This window comes from Falco peregrinus, chromosome 3 (assembly GCF_023634155.1).
Source record: "Falco peregrinus isolate bFalPer1 chromosome 3, bFalPer1.pri, whole genome shotgun sequence".
Lineage (NCBI taxonomy): Eukaryota > Metazoa > Chordata > Aves > Falconiformes > Falconidae > Falco > Falco peregrinus.
In genome coordinates, this window is record NC_073723.1 from 106,973,703 (window position 1) to 106,999,076 (window position 25,374).

At 45.9% G+C, this 25,374-nt stretch overlaps 1 protein-coding gene across 2 annotated transcripts in view; it reads left to right on the plus strand.

Moving 5' to 3' along the window:
- MEGF6 (multiple EGF like domains 6) overlaps window positions 1-25,374 on the plus strand; it is a 107,328-nt gene that overhangs the window by 10,500 nt on the left and 71,454 nt on the right. The window contains exons 4-5 of one of the 2 annotated variants that reach the window (XM_055799543.1): window positions 406-528; window positions 9,233-9,337. In XM_055799543.1, the coding sequence (XP_055655518.1) occupies window positions 406-528; window positions 9,233-9,337 (228 nt within the window). The remainder of the gene's footprint in view (window positions 1-405; window positions 529-9,232; window positions 9,338-25,374) is intronic. The other variant, XM_013299571.3, reaches the window with a different exon arrangement.

Genomic DNA, 25,374 nt, shown 5'->3' on the forward strand with positions numbered 1-25,374 from the left:
TTGTTTATGTGTTTTCTGTGCATTATTCCCAAGAGTAGGAAAGCTAGTAGATGTTTTGCAGGCAAAGTGTAAGCTGAAGAACAGGTTGCAAAGTCCTTTTCCCCCTCCTTGTTTCCATCCACTGAACTTTATATTCCAAAGTGACAATGTGGATGACACTATCATTTAAATGGTATTTTAGCAGGAAGGACACGAACGTGCAAATTGAGGCCAGCAATGTGCCCTGTGCCGTGGTGTAGCGCTGGTTAACTGCAAATCTACTCCCACGTCTGCTCTGGCAACTGCTGAACTGTCCCAGCAGTTGTCAGCCAACTCTCTGCATTTGGCTAACCCCAAGTACTCAAAGTATCTTAAATAATATTCCTGTGATAGGCAGCTTGTGTGTTTTTCTCTCCTTTTTAACAGCTCCTAGGGACAGCCAGCCCTGGCGCTCTCTGCAAAAGCAGAATGACACCAACTCAAAACATTCAGCAGAAATTGCTGCCAAGCTGTCGGTGGGATTTTGGGATGGATCACGACCTTTGGCTGGTGAGCAACTCAGACAGGCTATATGTGCTGCTTCAGGGAGGATCATGGCTGGCTTAAAACCACCTCACTAGAAATTTTGGCATGGCAGGAGGGAGAAAGCAGAATGTAAGAGCATCATGGGTGTGCTGGTGTTTATGGCAGAGAGGGTTCTGTTTCCAGAGTTAGAGGTTGCCCTGATCATACCTGGCATAAGCTCACAAGGAAGCGTGTGTTGGGATTTCCAAGTGCCTTGCTGGAGCTTACGTTTTAACATCTTTATTTCAATGCTTGATTTCTTGTAAGTCTTTTAAATACTCTTGTGATGCTGAAAATATAAATGTTCCGTCTTCAGTGTTGCACATTCACCAGGAGACGTGTGTTTCTGATGCGTGGGGATTTGTCTCCATTCAGGGATTCAGACCTGGCTGAATACTGTTAACTTTAAAACTGGGATGGGGCTGTAACCTTAAGCTGCTGGGACTGAAAAAACAGGTATTAATATATCTCATCTGAATACCCTGAGAGCAGCAGAAGACCAGTCATCTGGTTAGGTGGCTAAAGTGTGGCAACGGGACTCTTGCTCCCTGTTTCCAGACCTCCCCTGCCGCTGGTGCTGGTCTAGCAGCAGCTGGCTGAGCATCCCGCTGGCTGGACCCAGGCAAACGGGAGAGCTCTGCCTGGCTCCTGCGGGATGGCCGGTGCCCTGAGCCGGGACCGTCTGTCCCAGTCTGCAGACTGTCCTGGGGAACGCTTCTGGTTTCTGTGTAACTAAATCCTCATCCTGAGGAGCTCCCAGCTTTTTGGTTTGCAGGGGTGTGATGACTTTTCCTGCTGGCGGCCTTGACCTTAGTACAAGAGTGGACCAGAAGCGGGTGTAGGAAGGCCTGGCAGGGGAAATGAGTCAGGAAATATTAGCGAAGTGCTGAGGCAGGGAACCACAGCCAGGGCATTATGTATGTTCGAGGGTTTTCTATTTTGTATATAGCAATCGTGAGCCAGCCTGTGTTCGCTGGCATAGCTCTGCTGAACGCAATGAAGCTATGCCAAAATATGTCAACAGGATTTGTGGCCCTTCCTATCTGTCTTCAGAGATCATTGATCATGTTCCAGGAGTACAAAGGTGGGGAAGGCCATGGCTGTTGACAGTTTAATTAGAGCTGTTGGACACTGTGTGGTGGAATCAGTCCAATAAGGACATCTTATCTTGCTTTCTCTTGGAGGCTGGCATCTCCTCACTGCAGGGTGCTCTTTGCTCCAAATGCGGGACTGTTCATTGCTTTTCCTTCAAAAATGAAAAAAGCCCAACCCACGTGATGTTATATTAGGGGAAATTTTCACCACTGTAGACTTGTGTGTAGCTGGCTGAAGCCTGCTGCTTTCTTACTTGAACAGCAATGTTAAATAGCACCGTGAAATGGGTGGTCCCAGCACCGTGGTGAAATTGTTCGGGTTTTCAGAGCCCACACTGGTGCCTGGAAGAAGAGGGCTTGTCCCACTGCAGCCACCGTGACGAGCATACTCATTGTTTGCCTAGATTGATGGCTGTCTGTAGCAAAAAAAGGGTGTACTCCTTTTCCTCGCGTGCAGGTTGGTGTCTCTAAGCACATAGAGGTGAGAGGATTGTTAGTAAGGGGCTATGAGGACAGCACTTGGTGACTCAGAGTGCGTGGGCTCTGCTGGGAGCTAGTAGCTTGGAAAGAGATGGAAAATTTCATAGAAACACCCTGTAAAACAGTGCTAAAGCAAGTGGTCTGAAGAGTAATGGCTCCACAGAGATCTCACGGGTCTCAAAGAGTATTTGGTTTCTTTGTTCCACTCCTACTGTGCCATTTGAAATCGTGACAGCTGTGCTTGCTCGTAGCACCTCATGGAGCTGTCAGACCTCACCTTGTAAAGGCAGAGTGCCCGGTTCCCTCGGAGTGTGCCTGCGTTTTGTCCCATCTCTTCTGCTGGCAGCAGAAGTGTGAGATCTTACTGCGTTTCCATTGCCCTCAGTCTTGGAGCATTCATCCACCCAGTCCCATTTGGGAAGGGAAAAGGTCAGAAGTCAAGACACCCTTTGCATTTTTAGCATGGCTTCAGGTTCTTTCCCTGCCCGATTACTGATAGATGGACTTTCAGACTAAGCTTCTCAGTTTCAAGTGGCCTCTGAGATGCTACTTAAATTCCACACGGGTTCAATAACACAGTTAAAGCCCTTGCTGATTAGGATGAGGGGCCTGCATGTCTGGTAATCCCCATGATCTCTACTTTCAGCTCAAGATGTTGAAAAGCTGGGTCCCTCCAAGTCTTTAGCTCTTGATGTGCATGAGGAGTTGGAGCTCAGCCGCAGACACCACGTCTGTGCTCTTGGGCCAGCCCCTGCCACGTTCAGAAGTGACACGATGAGGCAGAAAGGCACCGAGGAGAGCAATAAATATGGAGGAGGCTAAAGAGAAGGCCATTGCTAGAAGATTTAGTACCGGTGACCTTGTCACGGTTGCAGCGTTTGCCTGTGAGCTGTGCAGGAGATGCCCATGCCAGCTCTGCCGGGGCTGCACACTCCTGCAGAAAACACGGCTCTTTGCTCAGGCTGGACGGGCAGCGAGGCCAAGTTGTAACTGGGACTGCAGCTGGGGAGAGAGCCCGGCTCCGCTGCCAAGTGGGATGGAAACACCCGAGTCGGTTTTCAGTGAGCTAGCTGAAGGAAATGGAACAGCCTAGGTGAGCACAGCTTGGCCGAGAAGCTTGAGCCAGCTCTGGCCATTGTGCAGCTGCGTGTCCGGAGAGCTGCTGCTGCCTGGCAGCCTGCACCAGGCGCAGTGTGCTGTTCACCTGCCTCAGCGGAGATAGGGGAGGAGCTCAGCGTGAGGTGCTGGTCTGAAGCTTCCGTCGCCATCCCGAGTTATCTTTAACTGGAGTTTTTATCCAGCCCTCATTAGGATTGTGCTTTGTTCTGGTTTTTAGCTCAGGTAGAGGTAGAGCCTGGCTCTAGTTAGAGAATTAATGCTGGCTTAGTGTGAAGGAGGGGCAAGGAAGTATCGGAGTGTGAGACACGATGAAAGCCCCTTCGAACATCCTAAGGGCTAAGTAGAAAACCACTGAATTTTAATTGCCTCATTAAAAGAGAAACTTCTATAAAAGGCTCCAGAGCGAGTTACCCCGCACTGAACCACATTTCTTCCTGCCAGCTCTGCTTAGCTTTAGCATATCATTGGCCAGGAAGGGGAAGAGCGCTCAGCAGGGCCCGCTGCAGTAACCGTGCTCGGCTGCCGCGCTTGCTCCGCCGGCACCGCCGAGCCCAGCTCGCACATAACCCCGGGAGCTCGGCCACGCAGGCGAGCATGCACAGGCACGCAGGAGCCGGCTGAGCCGGCCTCGGCGGGAGCAGCTCCATTATTTGTGATACAGGTTGGAAGGCTCTGCAGGAAATGTGTTCGGCTAACAATTTAATTTCCCTGTTAGGCTGGCTTTCCTTTGTACATCACCTCTTGGCTCCTGGAGGCTCATTGTTTTGTCAGCTGAAAGGCTTTGACTGAACTTCTGAACCTTTCGCCTGGGATCAAGCCTAGTATTGGTTAAACTTCTAACGTACGCTCCCCTGGGAGACCGTCTTTGGCCGCGCAGGGAATGGCCGTGTTGTACTGCAGTGAGCCCATACGTCTCACAGGAGGATTGCTCTCCTCCATCACTCCTCCTTTTAAACCAGTCTCTTGTCTCTGACTTCCCAAGAATTCTGCCTTGCTAAATCCTCACAAAGGACGTTGTCTGACCTTTCAAGCAGAAGGCAGCAATGCTTTCTGTAATTTATCCTTTCTTTCCTGTTTCCTAGCAAAGCATTGCTGCCCATTTCCCAAATTTCATTGCATTAAATTATGTCGCTCTGAATTAGGAGCTAGTTTGCAGAAGGCTTGGAAAAGACCCACAGGCCCCTCAGCCCCACTGGGCTGGGAAGTAGCTTATTATCATTTCCACTCTGTATGTGCCGGCTTGAATCACAGAGCAGGGAATTGTCCAGCTCATTCAGAAAATCTGGGGCACAGCCAAGAATAACACCCGTATCTTCTAATCCCTGATTTGTGTTGCTGCAATTGCTTCTAATATTTTCCATTGTTGTGCTTTGGGTCTCACTGAACTGCCTTCGAAGGCTGGCAAACAGGGCATTGTGGAGCCAGGCTGAGCTTTGCTGGGACCCTGCCCAAAGTCTGGGTTTTGGGTGATTAAGGCGAAGGATTCAGGAAAAAACCAAACTGCCTTACCGTGCAGCCACGCAGTCAAATCGATCTAGTGGTGCTGAGGCCTGAAGGAAAGGGACAAAACAGAAGACGGCACTTCTTGCAAGACTAGGACTGGCGAAAACTTAAGGCTGCAGCCCTAGGAGAATCTTGGTGCACACCTGGAGATGGGAAGTTGCTCACTGCCCAGAGCTGCTTCTGCCTCACCCTGGGGGAGGACGCACACGGGGAAGTGTTTGCAGTCACAGGCATCGCACGGCATGGCTCAGCTGGGCAGGGTGCTTGTGGAAGAGTTTCCCTACTTCCAGTGTTCTGCACCAGCAGGCCAGCACAGGACTGGTAAAGGATCACCATGGTCCCCGAGGATACATGGCTATGCAAAGTGATTAAAACATTAGATGAGAAGATAACTGGCTTTCCGAAACAACATTTCGTCACCATTTCATTAGTTTGGGTAGATGAGTATTTGGACTTCAATGCTACCTTTGTATTACTGAGTAATTTTTTTTTTTTTTTTTTGGAAGGGAGACTTGAAAAATCATCAGGTCTTTAAAAGAGCCGACACTGAGGCTCAGATATTTCAGACCTGGTACATCCAAGGTGCAAAGTTTGGGGAGTTGGGATGTCAGTGAGAGTGAGACTCGAAGGAGCTGAAGCTATCGCTCAGCTGGTGAGCTGCGAGGCAGCTCCTGCATCCCCCAGCCATGCCTAACCCTGGGGTGCTCTGACAGCTCTGTTGTGGAAGAGGTGATAGAGCAAACATCCTGAAGGTAGGTATGTAGTTTGTCTAGCCAGAGTGTGTGTTGTGACAGCAAATGTGCAAACTTGTGGAATGTCATGTTCACCTAAACCTTCACAAAAACTTCTTAATCACCGCAGATTAGGCAGAAAGTGTCGCGCAAAACAGTATCGAATTTTAGCATAGAGGAGAAATTAGGAAGTCAGTTGTGTTTCTGTAGGAAAAACCAGGGCGTATATTTGATATACAGAGGATTCAAGGGTAGGAGGGGAATAGTGGGAAACTTGGTAACATGGTTATTAGAATTCCATGTCCAGCGGATTGTAACTGACTGCATTGTGGTAAGAGTTATGTAGATACCTGACAATGTAGGGCACAGGGGTGGGCCACCTCCAGGGTCTGAGCCAGTGATTTGACTTGCACTGAGTCCCGAAACAAAGTGCTGCCTTGTCTTTCTCCAAAATATCGTCAGGAGGCAGAGATTGTCAGGGCAGTTTTGTGCGTGCTGGTGAAACCATTCAGCATTTAGGAGGTTTGAGGACATGAATCTGCGCTGCACTGACTACATTGCCTTCATTACTCAGCAGAGAGGAGGCTGGAGGTGAGGGTGGGGAGAGGAAAAGGACCTGCTTTACTGCCCAGGTTATCCTCTTTGGTTATAGGGGACGCTAGTACCACCAAAACATGATTCCCATTTGTGCAGCTGCAAGCAGACCTATAGGGGGGAGGGAAGGATTTTTTCAGGTGTGCAAGCTGGCACCTGCAAGATTTGGGTTTCTTTCATGCAGGCCGTACATGCTTTTTCCTATCTCTGATTTGGTGTGTATGTCTTAAAGTTTTGAGTTACCTTTCAGAATGGATTGGTAATGTTGCAGATTTATCTTCTGGTGCACACAAAATGTCCTGCCAGCGTGACCCAGAAAGGCAAACGCTTCCCTGCACTGTTTCCATCTGTGTTTCCTTTTAATTCCGAGTGCACAATTGGTGTTTTGGGGTAGGAGTATTTTGTGCCAAGTATTTTGCAGCCATTTTTGAAGCCTGCACGAGGTGCCTTTCTTCCCCAGTTATAATAACACAAAATGAAATGTGTAATCACAGACCTGCTTTTTCTGTTACTAATTAGTTACAGCTTTAGCTGGAATAGAAAGAGAAGCTGGGGGGCTCCCAACTTGCGAATCGGAGCGGGAAGTTACAGACAGCATGCGTGTGGAAGCCTCAGTCCCGTAAGCACGGTTATAATTGTTTCCACGTGGTCCCATATCATACGTCGGTTTGCAATTTAATCACAGGTTTTGTATGTTCAATTGGTAACTGCAAAGGTGCCATTTCAGTGCTGGCCTCGAGCATGGTCCAGAGCCTTCTGGTTGGGGACTTCTCCACCAGCACATGCCCAGAACCACATGCTGCTCTCTGCACTGGCCGGTGCCACCAGTGTCTCTTGGGGTCCTCACTCAACGTGCTTGAGCAGCTGACAGTGGTTCCCCAGGCTGTACCTGCCGGAGATGTACTTAATTCTCCACCTTTGTCCTTAAGGTAGTCAGGACATGCGGAACTGGCAGCCTTGCAGCTCAAGAGAAGAAAAAAAAGGCATTTCCAGGAGTGTGTGTTTATTTATTTATTCATTCATTCCAGCCTGTCTGCACTCATGAGCCCAGGTAATGTTAACGCAGGAGATGTTGCTGTGTTGTTTTCCCACATGATGTGAATTTACCGTCAGGAGCTGCAGACATGTCATGAGAGTGGCCAGCAGCATGCAGGACTCTGCAGTCGGTCTGAAACGTCTCAGGCTTTTTCTTTACAAAGTGAAATCCTTGAAAATGGTCTTTAGCCTGACCCACACAATCTGGTTTTTTAAAAGCAAGTGTGACTGCTGAAGTTTCTAGGAGAGGCCAGTTCTGATACCGTTCTGGAAGGTGCTTTTCTTGAGCATGAAGAATCGCTGTGTGTACATGTGCTGCATCAGCAAAGCCAACTGCTCTTAGCTGGGGTAAATTGTGACTGTGGGTCTGGAGTGGGGTCACTAATGGCTTGTGATCACCTTACACAAACCATCAGCTCCGCTACACCCATGAGTGCCTTGAGATTGGAACAACCCCTGGCTCTCCTAGCAGGAGAAAACATTGCTCTCGTTTTCGCTCCTATTGTTTCCACTAAAGCCAAAGACAAAGATCCGCTTCACTTCAGCAGAGGAGCTTTCCTAAGGATGCAATATACATTTGCAGGTTGATGGTTCACTTATTCTGTTGGCAAGCTGCTTCAGCCGGCGACCGCGCAGGGCAGCAGCGTGTTTCAGCCGGCACACGATCCACAGTAAATCGCAGTGTAAGCTGCACTTGGCTCTGTCAGCGCTTGCTCGCCTCTGCTCTGTGCTCTTTCTAGTAAATCTGCATTTCTGAGCCAACAGGTTTTGGATTGCCAGGTCTGTCTTTTGTAATTTCAGCTACTTGAAATAAAGACGTTCTCTGGATCCATCGGCTGGATCAATAGGACGTGAGGGCCCCTCACACAGGCGACCGTGACACACTTGGCAGTTGCAGTGCATTCCTTCCCGGGATGCATATCGGTCCCCGTTGCTGCTGTTGGCCCAGGGCTGTCCACAATCCAGCCTGGGCTGAGCAGGGATCTCAGGGTAGGCCAGTGGGAACTGCTGGACCAGCTACTACTGTGATAGCTCTTGTACCGTGTTGACAGGTTAAGCTCTTTTTGCTCTCTGTTATCATCTGGTTTGCCACTGCTTTTGTGAAATGTGTTCCTACCCAGTCCCATTGTTCTTGGATTTTGTTACAGTTTGTTCAATGAAAGTGAAAAGGGAAAGAAAAAGAGGAGGTACAGGAAAAAGAAAGAAAAGAGAAATTGGCTGGCAACATAGCTATGTCCAGATCAGTGAATAGAGAGAACATTTCATTGTCTGAATCTTTAAATGGACTTAAAAAGGAAGATAAGCACTTGTTCTGCATCCTTACACTTTGACAAAGCATGGCACACGTGACAGCATCACTTGTTAACAACATTTCTCCTTCTGAGATGTGCATTTTCTAGTGGGAAGTATAAAATACTGGCAGCATTTCACGGGTTTATGAGAAATACACATTTCACTGGAAAAACATATCCTTGTTTGTGGTTTTATTTAGATGATTTGAAAAGGTGGATTTCAGAAGCCTAATTGAGCATTCTTTGTCTCTGTGTACATTTTACACTTCACTTGGTGAGAACAGAGAAATGTGGCTGCTCAGGCTTACTTACAGTTTAGCTCTATTTCATCCTCTCGCCCATTCAGAAGGTGACGCCACATTTGGGTAGCCAGCTCTCCAGGGAAGCTCAGAGGAGAGGTGGAAAGCAGCTTCTAATGCTTTCTTCCTGAAAGATGCCTCCGATTTCAAAATAACTAACTCATCTTTGTTGCCACAAGGTCTGATACGATTCTGCACAAGTTATTTTCTGACTATTTTACCCACTTGTGGGCTGGAAAAGCAACAACCCTGCAGCTCTACTGATGTTTTCTTGTGTATTTTCATTTAGCTGCACCTTAAGAAAAGCCCTTAGATATTGCCCTAAGGTATTTTACTTCCTATCCTACTTTTTGAGAGACACTGTAGTTTAATATATTGTCAACCAAAAAAAAGTCACCTTTCAAAAACGTTTCCACAGTATTTTTATAACTATTCAAGTTTGCTATGGGGCTATGGGTACTTAATCAGTGAACAGTTACTTATTAGTGCATGTACCCTTCTGACTGTGACCTCGGGAATTATTCTCTCCCTCCTCCTTCCAGCTGTCTGCAGTTATGGGGTTTGTTTCAATGGTGGAAATTGCGTGGAGGGATCTTCCCAGCTCTGTCATTGCTCCTCTGGTTTCCAAGGACCTCGCTGTCAGTACGGTAAGGAGCCTTTTCAAATTCTTCCTTTAATTTTGAGTCAGAAGTGGAGAGGATAAAGAGCAAGGGATGCCCCAATATTTTTTTTTTATCCTCACCATTGTTTTATCTGCAAAAGTTCAATAATCTGCTCTCTACTTTTTTTGGCCACTGTTTGTAATGTTTGGGGAACTTGGATGTTTGGAAAGGAAATGCTTATCACAACTTGCTGTGAAACATAGCTCTGTACTGTACAATAGCCTTTATTCCTGGCTGCCATCAGCAGAGGGATTTGCTGGAATCTGAGAAGGAAGGCGATTAAAGTTGGGTCAAACAAAGAAACCCTGGGGTCATGGCCTGTGGAGTGCAGCTCAGCCTGGGGGAGCATGGCAATGGGCTGCCACATCAGAAAGCAAAATAGTTCTCTGACTAGCTGGATCAGTTATATCTTTGGCTGGGCTTTATTTTGGGGCTGCTAAGCTTTATTTAATTAACCTTTGTGCAATATACAAATTCTCTCTTGAAGGTTATTGAGTTTCCTATGTTTGGTAATTCACAGATGTTCTGATTTGGTAACATGATAGTCTATAGCAAACAAATGCTAAAAGCTGGAATGGTTCTGCATGCTGCATATACGGTAAGGGAAAGTGTGCCTCGTGCTGCTGTGGGGAGAAACGGCCGTCCCTTTCTTCCCTCTAACTGCAAAGTCTGCGAGGTACAGGGTGGTAACAATTACTCAAACGATTTTTAGCTTATATGGATTTATAATAGCAAATTAAATAATAATAAGACTACTTTTTTTTTTAATCATCCATCAATGTATGTCTCTTCCTTCAGAGATATGTGGTTCCGTGCTCTCTCACAAACAGGAGGTGGATGGAGGTGAGGGGAGCTGCTGTTGGAATAGTCCTCAGCAGGAGCCGGTCTTTTCCCACCGAGAAGGGCTGGGAGAGGAGCATGTTCTGCAAAGCCTGAAGCCCCTCAACCCCAGAGTAACTGGAGCAGAAGGTGGAAAGGTGACCGTGCAAGTTAATCAGTCCAGGGACAGTGTGAGGTCTCGCTGCCACTGAACCAGCCTGCTCTTGTGCACTTTTCATGGTGCATCTGTTTTAAGGAACCTTAATTGTTGTTACAAGTGCCAATTTAGAAGTGCTTAAAAGGTCCTTACACATTTAGATAGTACCTTTAAAGAAAGAAGATTTTCTGTCAGATACAAACTGATTGTAGCTGATTTGCAGATTGGCAAATCTGATTAGATTGGCCAAACCTCCTTGATGCAGTTGACTTCAGGCGCTATTCCTTCCTTCCTCTTTCTTTAATATGTATTGTTACCTGGAACTAGAGGTGTGTGTATTACAGTCGGAGGCTTTCTGGAACTTGACTGGGACAGTGGGGGGGTGTGTGATGGTTAGGAGTCCCCTGCCCCCTTTTCCAGTGGTAGCACAAGTTCTCAATTAGGCAATGAAGCAATTTCCTTGGTAAGAAGAATCAAAAAGAAGTGCCCGGAACCACAGAGTAGAGATCATGAGCCTGGCTGCTGCTCTCTTGCTGCTAAACGGGAGCTACTTGTAGAAGCGCAGGCTCCGTGTGGCTACAGCCAGCCCCTGAGCCCAGCCGGTGGGATTTCAGCAGAGCCTGGGCATTGTCAAGCAGCGAGGTGGCACAGACACCTCTGACACGAGGCATAAACCACTCCTGGAGTCTGAGACAGTTCTGGCCATAGGTCTGCATCTCTGCTAGAGCCTCCTGTTACCAGCCAGCCTTCATCTCTGTTACAGCGAGGCGTGCCATTTCTCCCGGGCTGGTTGTCCTTCTCCCCACAGCATTTGCAAAGGCATCACCCAGAGTTAACACTGTGTGCTATAAATACAGGGTGCTCTGTCCCTGTGTGAGCGTGTTAAAAATGGGCTGGTGTCTGGGGACAGCGTGAATTTCTGCTTGTCTGGGGACAACATGAATTTCTACTTGTCATAAGCACGGTGATGCAAGCGGCTGGGGGACCGCTGTGCCTGCGGAGATGCAGCAGGGCGCGAGCTTCCCTGGGCTGAGCTTTTCGCTGCTGCACTGGGGTTTAGCACCACGGAGCCTCCCCACTGCTGTGCAGGAAACAGAGCAATGCCCAGGGACCCAAGCAGTCCAACTTTAATTGCTGCTCACGTGAAGCTCTATGGCTGTTTTAGTGCTAATGGTTTAAACTCTACATTTTAAGTAAGGTGAAGAGGATGCTGCTTAGTATAGAACCAGTTTTCAGGTTGTTTTGATTTTTTGCTTTACATTTCTAAAATAGTCACGCTGCAGACACAATACTACCGTGAGTCCAAAATATTTATCCGTCCAGTTACACTTTTCTAACTGCAGTCTAAACATGTTACTTAAAATACTGCTTCCCTCTCATCCTTTGACCCCCCAAAGGATTAAAGCATGGCTAATTCTCAGAGATGCGCATGATCCTGCGCCGCTGCTGAGGTTCATGTTTGCACATGTTACAGGGTTTTCTAGGAAATAAACAGTCCTGAAATTGTCCCTGAAATTTTTTTGTCATAGCTTCTTTTGTATAAATTAATAAAATAAACACCGGGCATTTTCCTGTCCAGAACCTGAGAGGTAAAAAGCATGTTCACATTTGGAAATGTTTAACAATTCCTGCAATTATAATTGGTTGCAGCTTTGAAAATAAAGCGCATGTTTCTGAGACCCCCAAATATTTTTTTAAAAGGGAAATGACTAGCTTGTTTTGGAGGGGAAGAAAATACATCTGGAGTTGCACTGGTGTTACCTCCTTGGGCAAGGGACTCCAGGTTGGTGCTTTGCGTCTTAAAAGGTCAGCCTGGGGATGGCTGAGGATCGGATTTTATTTTACTGCCCTGCAAAACCTTTTTGCAGACAAAAAAAGGCAGCAAAGGAGGACAAAGTGGCTCGTGTCACCAGCGTGCTCGGTGTGGTGTGCTGCCTTCGCGTGCCACCCCAGGGCTGCTCAGGAGGGGAGAGAAAGACAGGGGGCAAATGCAGGATGCTGTGACCACAGCTGTGGGTTGCAGCTTGCTTCCCCCCTCCGGATTAACAGGTCCTTGGTACAAGAAGCCTTTCCCCTTTTCTGGGGAAAAGGATGGTCTCATCAGTTAAGAGGTGGCTGTTAGTCAGAAAAATTGGACAATTATAGTCCGTGGTTAAAAATCAGATGTTAGTGACCCTCCAGTAGTTGCACTTTGGGAAATCATGTAAAGTATGACAACATTTGCACCTTTTGGAAGTGATAAATTGAGTTACAAAAAAAAAATTTAAAAAATTCCAGGATTTTTCTGCCAGTGAACAAAGCACAAGTTATCTGTGTCATGGTTTTCACTTGTATTTCTAAGCAATTTGATTTTATTTTAATTCTTCTAAATTCTAAATGAATTGGCTGTTGAGCTGTTCCGCAGGATATTTTACCTTTATGGTGATGTTTTGGGATGTGCCTCTATTTGGAACCTAGAAGCAAGGAACCAAACTGTAAAACCAGATTAAAAATTATTATTATAATCATCAATAATAATAATAATAATAATAATAGGAAGGAAGAGCTTTTGAAACTTACTGGATTTCTGATCTTTATTTTGAACTTTTAGAATGTCTTTACTAAAAACATGGGTTTAGTGTCAGCTCAGAGAAGCTCCTTACCTGTTTTGCTCAGCTCCAGTATGCCTGTCAAATTTAAATAAGTATCTGAAGTCGTGAATACCCATGGCCACATCCTTACCTTCTGTATCTTGGCAGAGCAGGGGGGATGGGCTGCATTACATCAAATGAGGGATGGCCAAGGATACGCAAATTATGGCTCTGCTACCTGAAGTTAAAGGAAGAAACCAACCCAAACTCGTTATTTTGGAGTGAGCTAATTACAAGCAACAGGGAAGAATGTGAAATAGAGTGGATAAATCATTCTTCATGCTGCTTACTGTCAGTTTATAAAGTGCTAATTGTTCTATTGCTTTCTGAAACAGCAAAGCCCGGCTGAACTGGGAGCATTCCTCTGCATTTGTAACCACAAATTATTTTCATTCCCAAGTGATCTACGTTTTGCGCTCAGGGCAATAGCAACCCCTGACATCCCGTTCTGCTGGGACAATGCTCTGCTGTTTCCGAGGCCTGTTGTTTGTAAAGCTTGCAAAGGCACCCTTGTCCTGCTTCATCAGCAAATCCACCCAGATGGGACTCTCTGGTTGCTTAAAGGGCTGGACGGAAGGAGAAGGGGCTTTGAAAGCCCACACCCAAGCAGGACGTGCTGGCTGGCTCAGGATTTCCACTTTTTCTCTCGCCTCCTGGTAAAGCAGTAGAAAATACAATGTGATCAATACCAGTTCGTATCTGCAGCAGGTTTTTTGGAGAGGGCACGTGGTGGCCATGAAAGATGCCAGCACGCTGAGAAGAGGAGTGGTTTATTTTCTTGGGGCACTGCTCCATAAGCCTCGCCCACTCCTGAAAACAAACCCCAAACCCATTGATGTAGATTCTGCAAATGATGGCACGTTTTCATCGCCTGCAGAGGAATGAAGTGTATAGATACAGTAAACCAGGGACAGCGTTCATTTTGCAACACAAGTTGCTTTGCAAGCATCTTCAGGAAGCTTTCCTAGCTTTCAGGCTTCATTTTAATCTTTGTTACCATCCCACTTTTAAACAGATATTGCTCCTGAATACTCAAAAAGACCAATGAAATTGCTGTATTAGCCCTAGCTTGAAGAAAATTAATCTTTTTTTTTTTCCCTGTTTCTTGGTGCTTTTCATTATTTATAGTATTTTCCAAAAGCCACAGTCCTTGCCACAGAGAACGTGCTGATTGAGCATATGGGAAGATTCTGGCAAGAAACTCATGCTTCCCTTCATCTTCTTTTATTATTGATTACTGTAAATAGTTTTTCTTAGTAAATACTTTTTTTGACAAATTTCTGGTGGAAACCTAATTGCCTGGATTCTCATTTTGTCTTTCGCTGTTAAAAGTACTCTGGGTGGTTGACTTCTGTGCCCATCAGTCAACATTTGTGCTGGATTTTAGTGATGGGATGGGAGGCTGGAGGCTGCTTCTGAGAAGGCAGCTTTGGGAAAAGACGCATAATGGTTAGTCAGTGAATCAATTTTTCCTCATCTGTCACCTATAAAAGAGGCTCTCCTGGTATTTGAGATGATGATGCCTTCTTGAGAAATTGTTCCCCCAAATGTAGCTGTGTAGCATTTGACTGGGGTAGATCTGGATGTGGTCCGGAGGGCTTCTGCTGAGGCTGTTTGATTAAAAACAACGTGAAAATAACCTAGAGTGAATGAAGTTGCTCCACAGCGGTATTCTGTGGTGTCATTTGTCTTCCAGAAATCTCTGTGTCTGATCTTAATGGTATCACTTTTTCTTTTCTGGAAAGAAATACAGACGTGTTTGTTTTAAAGGCAGGACATTCTCTGTCCTGGCCAGACTCTTATCATACCTTTCACCATGGGATATTTTTACTGGCCAGCCTGGAGCAACAGCAGTCCTGTGTTTACTCTGGCTGGAAAACCAGCGGTACCCAATCAGCCTGGCTTCCAGGGGTGAGATGCTGTCCTTCCTGGTCTCCTGAACTGCTGAAAGCGATAACATGTGAGCACCCTCCGTCTGTGTTAAATCATTGTGCTCCGAAGGCAGACCTCTCAGCAGGGATGAGTGAGCTCTTCCAGGAAGGTCTTGCAGTGCATCTTGTTTACCTGCCTGGGTTTCAATGCCTTTTCTGTTGCCTTTTGCATTTTTGATCCTGTAAAGTGCTGTCAGTGTAAAGATTTATCGTCTTTTTGATCCCTTGCAGCGTGGCATTGCGAACCTGCCGTAAGTGGGCCTTTGCTGGTGCAGCAAACGAGAGGAAGAGTTTGAGCTGAACGGTATTATAGTGGCTGCAGAGAGTGTTTCTGAACTGAGAAAGCAGCTGGGTTGTCCTGAACTCCTTCGTTATCTTCCGTGTCTGGTAGATGAAAGGGTTGTAAATGGAGTGTTGGAGGTTTGGTTTGGGCTGAGACTCTCTTTAGGAGTTCCCTTCTTTGAGCTGGGATGTAAATGACCTTTCTGTACAGGGCTCTTTGGTGGGAGGGAGGGGGTGCTGGTGAACCTGGGCTCTGCTCCAAGCCTGCCCTGCCTTCCCAGGGACCCTCAGACCACCCGATGCTTCAGGGCCCGGTTTTGGTGAGCTGGGTGTACCCGAGTGGGTGCCACGGAGCAGCTGCCCGCATGGCTCTGGCAGCGCCCAAGACCTCTGCATGCCGGGGGGTTGCGTGTTGGTGGCAGGGACCGTCCGGCTGCGGGACACGGAGCATAAAGGTTGTTGTTGTTTGCATCTTGTCCTGTAAATCAGCTGCCTGGCTTCAACGTTTGCTTACTGAAAACTTCACGGTGGAGTGGATCGTTTCAGCAACACTCAGGCTTTGGGGGCTCTTGTGTGGGAACTTCGCCGTGCCGTAGGGACGGGACCCTTCCTAATTAGCCCGGCTGCGTTTTGAAGGATCGGCCAGCCCAAATCTTCTTTAGCTTTGCACAAAGGAGAGGTCAACTGTAAGCAAGCAGGGCCCGTGATTAGTGTCTGCTTTTGCAAGGCCAGCTGAAATGGCTTTGTTGCTGCTTCAGGAGACCATTATTGTCTCTTTCTTTTATAGCGCTGCCCTCATTTACACAAGCGTTTGACATGCCCTCAGTGTTGTTTGATTGACTAATGACCCTATTTCTCCTGCTAATCTCTTCGAGCTGTTCAGTTGGAAGCCTTTGCGATGTGTTAGGGCAGGGGCTGTTTGGGCGGAGGGGTGGGAGAGAGGGGTTTGCTGCAGCCTTCGGGCTGGAGGGGATTTTCAAAGAGAAACAGGAGTGCCAAGCACTTGAAGGTGTTGAAATCAAAATGGGAAAGGTCTTTCTCATCCTTGGAAGCAAAGGAAAGCACCTTGTAGACTCTTCTTGGATGCAGGAGCCAGATGCTTCTTTCCGAGGTGGAAAGACACCAGCAGCGAGTGTGCACGTGCGATAATGCTTGCTTGGACTTGGGTGACTTCCCTGGGCCAAAGGCACCCTGGTGCCGATTTCAGAATGACTGTAGCAAGATATTGTGTTCGATGTTTCGTGGGTTTACAGTTCACGAGGCCAATTTAAAATCCGTTTACGGGATTAAATAGCAGCAATTGTTCTTCAGCTGTCAGTTTATTGGAGAGAATCCACTGTTAATAATACCAGGGCTAAATTAAGCAGAGCACTTCTCCAACAGCCAAGAAGTCCGAGTACTTTTATTTATAAACAGCCTCCTGATTCAAAAGTTTAGCCTTCTGCTGGGGAGGGGAGAAGAGCCTGAGCCCAGAGATTTCACGGCATTGCCGTGCAGCTCTGCCTGCTGAGATTTTCTCTCTTTCTGGCTCAGGGAGGCAGTGGAACAAGGGCAGCTTGTGCAGAGCTCTGCTTCGTCCGGTGCTATCTGCTTGTCCATCAGCCAAATGTTAGGTATTTAATAGCTGGCAAACAGGTAGCGCTGAGCTCTTTGAAAAAGTTAGTGAGAGGAAACAAGCCAAGGCTATGTAGGGGCTCATTCAGTTAAAAAAAAAATAATCTTTTGTGAAGTGAGTTTTGAAGAAAAGAGAAAATGTTCTGAAGCTGGGGGAGCGGCTGGGGTTGTACCTGCAAAACAAGTTTCCTCAGACATCCATCTGCGAGGCAGTCTGGGCTCCAGCATCCCTCACCAAGACGCCCCATGTTCATTGCGAGCTTCCTGGCACGAGCTCGATTTTACAAATCTGGATGTAAATGCAGGGCAATTACTCTGTGAATAACTTCATAGTTCATATGATTTGAGTTTCTAAAGGTTAACTGGAGTACAGCAAACAGCCTTTTGGATGTACGCTCTCATGCTTAAAGTTGTCCAGCTTTGTCCAGCTTCACCGATGAGTGATGCAGCATATGCACAGGCAAAAATGTTACTGACACATTTGTTTAAAGGAACATGATAGTGGGTGAAAAAGAGACCAAAATCTTAAGGGCTTTAGTGAATTCGAAATATGGCTTTCTATGTTCTCTTCAAGCTTTCGTTGGGTTGAAGTCAAGAATTAAGGATTCCATTATCATTTAAAAGAGATTATTCTATTGGGTGAAAGAAAATAAACGGCTCAAGTCTTTTAGATGAATTGTAGCCCTCTGCCTGGATTTTGGCAAATAAACGGGAGAGGAATCCTACTGCTGACATTGCACTGGTTTGAAACGTTCATGTAGATCTTTGCTGCTTCTTGCATTAAGATCTGTCAGAGGTAAGAAAAGCTTGGAAGGAAACTGCTTGTTGTGCCACCTGGAGAAGGCCAAATCTACACTTTGTTTTGAGGGACTGGTACCTTGGGCCAAGTCGTGTGAAGCACTGGATGCCATCTTCAAAGCAGTGCATGCTTTCCCCTTAGTGAGGATTGAAACTCCTTAATTATTGCAGTGCCAGCACCATGGCAAAATGTCAGGCCCCGCTCTAATCTCCCTGCAAGGATTTCCATGAATGTTCGCAGCCAGCTGTGACCAATTAAAAAGGGGGAATTGCATTTGCGAAACCTCAGCGACTTGCAAAGTTGAGCTAAGCGTCTGAAGAGCATTACATTTTTGAGAGCCATGTAGTCTACCCTAAGTATGTACTTCTCATAAACCATATGTTGAAAGTCAGACTGTAAGCACAGAGGTGAGTCAAGGGATATTTATGTAGGAGAACAGATTGTTTTCCAAGCAATGAAAAATATTGCAGTCTAACAATGGACTGCTGGGATCCCATTGTGTAATTGCTAATAAGAATGATACGTGGTTGCCAAGTAGACTGAATTAATGCTGAATCCTTGGACCGTTAACTGGAGAGGACACGACCATCGCCCAGGTCAGGTAGCCAAGGGCCATCCCAAGCTTTCGCTGGCTCACCCAGTTGGCTGCTTTCTGGAAATGAGAGAAGATGATGATAAACCATAGCCCGGTTCAGTCTGTGCAGAAGAACAGTTTCTGGAGGCACATCTGAGCCGTGCCTCGTGTCCCCAGCTGCGGACCCTAGCAGCTCTGCCTTTTGCCAGTTTACGTTACAGAAGAGAAATGATACAGGGTGGCTTAACTCTCGGGACCTGTGATCTTCCATTGCTTTCCGGGGGTCTTGTGCAAACTGGCAGTGTGGGGATCCGTGCTGGCTGTGGGCACAAGGGAAACACGTGCCAGCCAAAGCAGGGGGTTTAGTGAGTGAAATGAGGAGTGAAGGCCAAAGTAAAAAAGATAAGTATTGCTGTAAACCTTCCTGGAATTTTTAGGATTAGTTTATGCTTAAATACATAGTATGGTCTGTAATAAATCGTCAGTATGTTATGCTTTCAATTTCTGGGTTTGGAAAGGTTGGAGAAAACGTTGTTATTCATTATGCGCTGCCTTCTCCAAAGCATCTTTTTAAAGCAGTGTTCTCTAGCAGGTGATAACATCTTTCAATCAGCTTCTGAAACTTCTTATCTCCACCTCAGCCACAGCTTTCCCTTTAATTTTTGCTTCCCTTGTTCTGTTTCAGTCTATTTCGTCTCCTTTGCTGTATGGTCTCATTTGTGTATGTCCTTTGTATTACACAAATGACACAGTGTCATTTGTGTAATACCTCAAGAAACAAAGATATGTTGAGATTCCAGTCATTACAAATACTTTTTTTTTTTTTTCTTTTTTTTTTTTTTCCGGGAAGATGCTTGGAGGATTCCTGCTCCAGAGGTTTAATTAATGAGAGGTATGTGAGAAAGGGAGGACACTTTCTGTATCTACTTGATCCAAATTCAAATGCTTGTGCATTCCTGTTGTGCAATGCAGTTTCTTCACTTGGGCTGAAGCTTGCCATTCCGTGCAGCCTTAACCCAAACCAAGCTGCTTGATAGCAGAGGAGGAGGAAAATCTCCCTCCGACAACCCCCTCAAACAAATCAAGGGTGGCACCAGCCAGCAAAGGAGCTTGTTATAGTCACTTTTTACTGCTAGGTATGTTGTAAAATTCAGATGAAAAATGGTATCTCTGCAAATAGGATTCCTCTTTCTCCAGAGACTGCGGCACCAGGTTCAAAGCAGCAGCTCAGGGAGTTTGTGCCTCTGCAGCTCTTTTATCCTCAGGTTTCCCATGTGCTTAGCTTGAGTTGGCTGGTTACAGCTATGTCAGGGTTCTAAATTCATCCTGTAGCACATATGTATGTGTGTGTATATGAACGGTAGGATAGCATGGTACAGAAATGGTTTGTAGTATTTTAATACCACCTATAGCTAGTATTCAAGAATATGCATTGCATTTTAATGGTTCCCTCGTGGGAAACATGGAAATGGTTTGCAGTGGAGTGAGTATTTACCTGACTGGGGAGTCTTAATCTTTCTAGCCATATATAAGCACGCAGACCCTTCGGTGCTTGTGTATGGCTAGTGCCCCACATGCCCTAGGCAGCCAAGCCCAGACCCTGCTCCCCCCGGAGTCAGCACTGTCCCGGCCCGCCAGGTGTGAGCTGCGTGCGGTGCTCGTGCTGGTGGTGATGGTGTTGGTGCTGACGTGGCAGGGAAGTGTTGGGATCACGCTGTGCCAGGGCTGTGTCACTGGTTCCCAGCTCTGAGGCTGGTCCCCCTGCCCGGGAGCAGGGCAGGAGTGCTAGCTGCTGGAAGCAGGCGCACAGCAAGCGTTCGGTGGCGGCAGCAGCGGCTCTAGACGGAAAGGAGGATCCAGGCAGCCTGTGCTATTCTGGGGTGAGATTTCCCAGTCCCAGAGTAGTTGGTTTCCTCCCAGACACGCTTAATTTTATGGGACTTCAGTTTCTTGTGGTTCAGCTTGCACACACAGACACATGTGCTCTATATAGCTGTGCAGACGGTTTTCCTTTGCATGATGCAGTGTTTGTGGGGCCTCTGTAAGCTCTTTACATTCCCGTTGGCTAGAGGGACACCTGTTAGACCCTCAGTCTCTCTAAGCCAGCCAGAAAACTGTTTTGAAGGCCAACAGGTGTTTCTAGTTTGCCGTATGTGAATGCATATTAACTGGTTTTCTTCCCGCCTCCCCAAGCAAATAAAACCACAGTTGAATCTGGAAATCCTCCACTCAACACCAGACCAGCAGGCAGCTCTGCACGGGGGTGCCAAAAAGTCCAAACGAGCTCCCTTCTCCACGGCGGGCTGTCTAGCACACTCACGGACTAGACGCCAGGGCTGCTGGCCTTTAGCTGCTCTCTTAAGTAACGCATTTGTGTTTTACTTTCCATTTATTCTGGAACATTAGCTGAAAAGCCTGGCACGCTGCAGCTTTTAGGACCTTGTCATCGCAGTTGGGTTTTGTCTCGCGTATAGCTCATTGGGCAGGCCGGTCCCGCTCCGTTCGCACACAGGCAGTGGCCATCAGCAGTTTTGCAGCAGAAGCTGGTTTTGATGTTTTTCACCTTAAGTGCATCTGCCTTTCTGGGATGCTTTCGGTCCAGGCTTCTGAAAGAGGTCTTTTTGAGGTGGACTGTGCTGTGGACAGCTATGCCAATACAAATGAACAGTGAGGACAAAGAAGTAGGATAGCCTGTGTTTGCAGATTAAAATAGAGTTCTTTCTCTTTAGAGATTTAAGTGGCTTGCTTAAAGACCGGATAGATCATTACCAGAGTTCCAAACCAGCTCTTGGCTCTTTCAGCCAGGAGCTGTTTCAAATCACTGATAATGGAAGTCAGTTATGCTGATTCATGGTCCTAATCTGATTGTCAGAGATCAAAGGGCCAAAACAATGCAGTCCTGTGTAATAAATGCAAGCGATCGGTAGGATGCTGAGTTGCTTGCGCTGGTTTAACGGTACGGTGTGCAGCGCATAAAGGGGACGGGTGGGTCTTAAGCTGTTAAAGAGAATCCAGGGGATATTGTGCCTTTCCTCAGCATACCATTGTTTTTTGCAAGGCATATTGGATTTCAGTGCAGCAGATGCGGAGATAATGGATGCCAGATGTATGTCATTAGAGGATGCCTCTTTTTACCAGCTGCAAATTGTCCATCACTTCCTCTGCTGAGCATTTTCATCACGAGAAGCTTGAATTCCCACAATTTACTGATATCTCAGATGCTATCAGGCTTCTCTTTCCCTGATACGTAATGGGCTTGTGCAGTCCCAAGGCAACCACATGTGCAAAAGTCAAATAATGTGTTTTGATTTGTATTTGTTCAGGAGCTCAGTTATGATTTGCCTTGATAAACTTGCCTGGAAAATTATATTCTACATTTAACTTGTAAAATGAATCCCTAGAAAACTCCAAGGGTTTAAGTGAAAGAGTGCCAGAGATGTTTTTGTACTTATGTGGGAATAAGACATGGCTTTTCACTTTACGGTCTCTAGTGTAACAGGATACGCTCTTTAAAAATGCACATTTTTAAACTGAAGAAATGGTTAAAAGGAGAACAGTAAGCCGTGCAGACAGTATGAATACAGAATGCATCATGGCATATTTAGGGAGAAATCTGTTATGAAAATATTTGTACTTTACACAGGTTTTTAATCAGAAGGAATCTGAGGTTTATGTGAAATTTCATATGTGTTGGTTGATACATCTCCGTAGTAGGCTTATTTATTCTGTGAATATACCATTTTCTAAGTCTTTTGAAGTCCATTCCTTCCTGCATGTATAGCCCAGGCAGAAAATCAAGAAAATTATTTTCTTGAAATGGTTTGTTAGGTAATTTTTCTTTTTTTTTCTTTTTTCCCCAAACCTAGAAAAAAGCTTCATTGTTAGGAAAACAATGCCGCTAACTTCCCTTCCCGAACACTGGTGCTACTGTTAACACCTTTCTCCTTGGAACTTCCTTTAGGGCTGTGTCTGGCTCAGGAGGAGGAAGGTGAGAGCTCAGCGCTGTGCAGGCGCTGCTGGAAGCTGTCTGGATAGCTGCATGGTGCTTCCATGGCCAAGTTGCAGGAGATAAGGGAAAAAAGGACTCTGGTCTCTTAAAAGTGCTTGGAGATGTTTGCCCCACCATTTTCCATTCTGCAGTACTGAAACTTTCCGTAGCTGGAAATGCAGCACCTTTCTTGTGCAGCGTATTGGCTTTGACCTTTTTTAATGTAACAGCAGAGAGCAGTCATATTTGAAATGCATAGCAGAAACAGATGTAGCAAATTATTTTTGGGAAATAGCAGATCAGGTAATTTTTCTGGTTTAAAATGATTTAGGCATTATCCCCCTCCATTGTGGTCTGGGAAACTGCCCTGAATTGCACAGCAAAATGCTCGCTCCTAGCAAAGAAATACATTATTTCCGCCTTCATTTTCCCCAGTTGCTCAGGATCTCACCTCATTAATAGTGAAGATTTTGGAATGTCAAATATTTGGAGTATCTGGGTATCAGAGCTATACAATAGATCTCTGTGGCAGGCGGTCACTGAATGCCGTCTTTCTGCATGGAGGTGTTTGCTTTGCCTCTAATTCTGACCGCCTGCCCAGTGCTGTGGCTGTCCCTGTTGAGCAAACATCTTTGAACTTAAACAACTGCTCCTTCAGGAAGGTGGATTTCAAGTTTAGAACATTACATTTGTGCTTTTTTTTAAAAAAAAACTTGTGAATTTAACAAGAAGCAAGTAGCAATGACCCTTTCATTAGAGACAAAAGGAAGTGTGTATAAATGTCTTTTGTGGCTTGGCAGTAAACTTGCTGAGGACAACATAAAACATGCTCATTAAATGTTCTTTAAACAGTATTGCTTTTTGTTTTCAGAAGCAATGTGATGTTTCATCCCGCCATTAATTGCCTAATACCAATTATGGCATAAACAAGCCATTTGCTATTGTAACTTTTTTCCAATTTATTTTTCAAGGTTCTTACTCTTGACACCTATTATGCATCTGGGAACATGAAGGGCTTTTGTAGTGAAATATAAATAATGAGATCAGTGATCAATAGTTTTACATAGACCATCCTGTACTATAAATGTTACTGCAGCTCTTGAGAACCGTACAAAAAGCTTCCTCCCCTTGGGTGCTTTGCTGTGTTGAGCTTAATTATACAGAGACAAAGAGACTAGAAGAAGATTATTTTTTCCCCAGGGACTTTCCAGTTCTTCAGAGTAAGACATGTACTGCCCTTTGTGCGCTGGTAGCTGAGTGAGCAAGCCTCAGAAAAGAGGTGCTCTTTACGTTAGTGTTGCATACAATCAAAATTCTGCAAAGTGCCAGGACAGACTGGACGAAGAAGGACTCTTGTAGCTGAACATTCAGGTTATAACCCTGCTGCCTGTGATCATAATCTTTATGGTATTTCAGCACTTCTGAGGCTGTTCCAGCCAAAAAAAGGAAGTTTGCTGGAAGGAGCAGCTGATAGTCAATGCTTCAGAGCTTTGAAAGATGCTTGGTTTAGAATTCCGTTTGAACAAAGAGAGTGGATCCTGTAGCTAAGGATAATATCTTCTTACTTATCTGAATAAGAATTCAGATGGGTAAGTTTAAGCCTGACTGGTGAAATAGCTGAATGTCAAACTGATTCTTCCTCTCATTTCTTACTTTGGTAGCAGAGCCTTCTCCTCTGACGTGCTTGCTCCTGAAAATACATTGTCAAGTCTTACCTCTCCAGCTGCACAGTCTTTGCCAGGTCATCATCAGTGTCCACTCAATCACTTTCATCAAAGCTTTTGGCTTTAAAAAAGGCCATAAGTCATATTTGGAAATCTCACTGTAATTGACATTGTCTTCTGTCAGCTGCTTAGGTGGTCCTGTCTGGCAAGGTCAGCAGCTGGAGGAGCTGCATGTCAGGACCCTGGGAGACTGTATCGGTTATTACGGTCAGCTGTTCAGAGGAGCTGTCAAATCACCAATTTTGGACCATTTGGGGCTAGCCCAGAAGCATTAGTTAATTGGTTGAAGAAGGGATATGCAGCAGGTAAGCTCTTCTTGGATGTCTCTGCATTCTGTTTATGATTTAATTTATATTATTTATATTTGTGTACAATAACATCTTAAAGGTAGCTAGCAAACACATTTTTAGGATGACGCTGTGTGAGAGCTGCTGGTTCTGGTTTGTTTGAAAGCAAAAATCAGGAGGTTTATGTTGTTTGCATTGTTTAGGGATAGGAACAGATTTATGGCTATTATACCAGACTATATCCTCCTCCTCCTGGGGAAAGACCAAATCCAATAACCAAGAAGTTAGAACAAAACCTCGGGATTTTACAGGCATCTGTTCAGATTCTTCTCTTTTGAATGCTCTGGTGACTTTGGGCATGGTATGTTTGTAATGACACTGAGAGCTTTGCTAAATTGCAAGTGCACCTAGTTCACAGGAAATATTTTTCTTGAAAACCACTTGACTACACTCCTGCAACACTGCTGTAAACAAAGGCAGCTGTATTTCACTGCTGTCTACATTACAATGGAATTGCCATTTTATAGATCAGGAATAATTATGTTAAAGTCAATGCTTTGTTCCTTTTTTAAATGAGAGAAGAAGAGAACTTTGATTTCTTTATCCTGGTTAGTCCCCTGCTTAACTGCAAATGTCTGGGAGAAGCAAGTGTTGATGCCGATTTCAGGTTCCAGGAGAGTGAGGTCCACTGATGAGCAGCCTCCTGCACCATGCACGGAGCAGCTAATAAAACCACTAACAAACTCAGATGTGTTAAGCATCACAGCTAGGAGGGCTCGTGAAGTAGGTATGTCTTTTGATGTTTTAGGTGGAGAAATCAGAATGGCAGGTTACGTGACTTGGCGGTGGGAAGGCAAGGCAGTGAGTCTGGGATGTATCTGGAGCCCAGATCTCCTGCCTCCCAGTGCACGTGCGCCTGGCGCTCAGACCAATTCACTCATCTTCAGTCCCTATCTGAACTCTTTGCAGCTTAGCCTGTTGCAACAGCATTTCTTTTGAACCCTCCAACTCCATTTTGATAATGTTTCCTTGATTCTCTGTGGATTGCATTGGCTTTGGATCAGGACGATGTAACCCGGGAGAACAAAGCTCCGTGCTTTTGCTGCCTCATCTCATCAGGTGCGGAGCTGGAAGCCTGGTCCAGCCTGGCCGCTTTGCTGCAAGAGCAGGAGGCGTAACTGGGCTCTGTTCAGGGGTGATGTGCCGTGGGGACATGT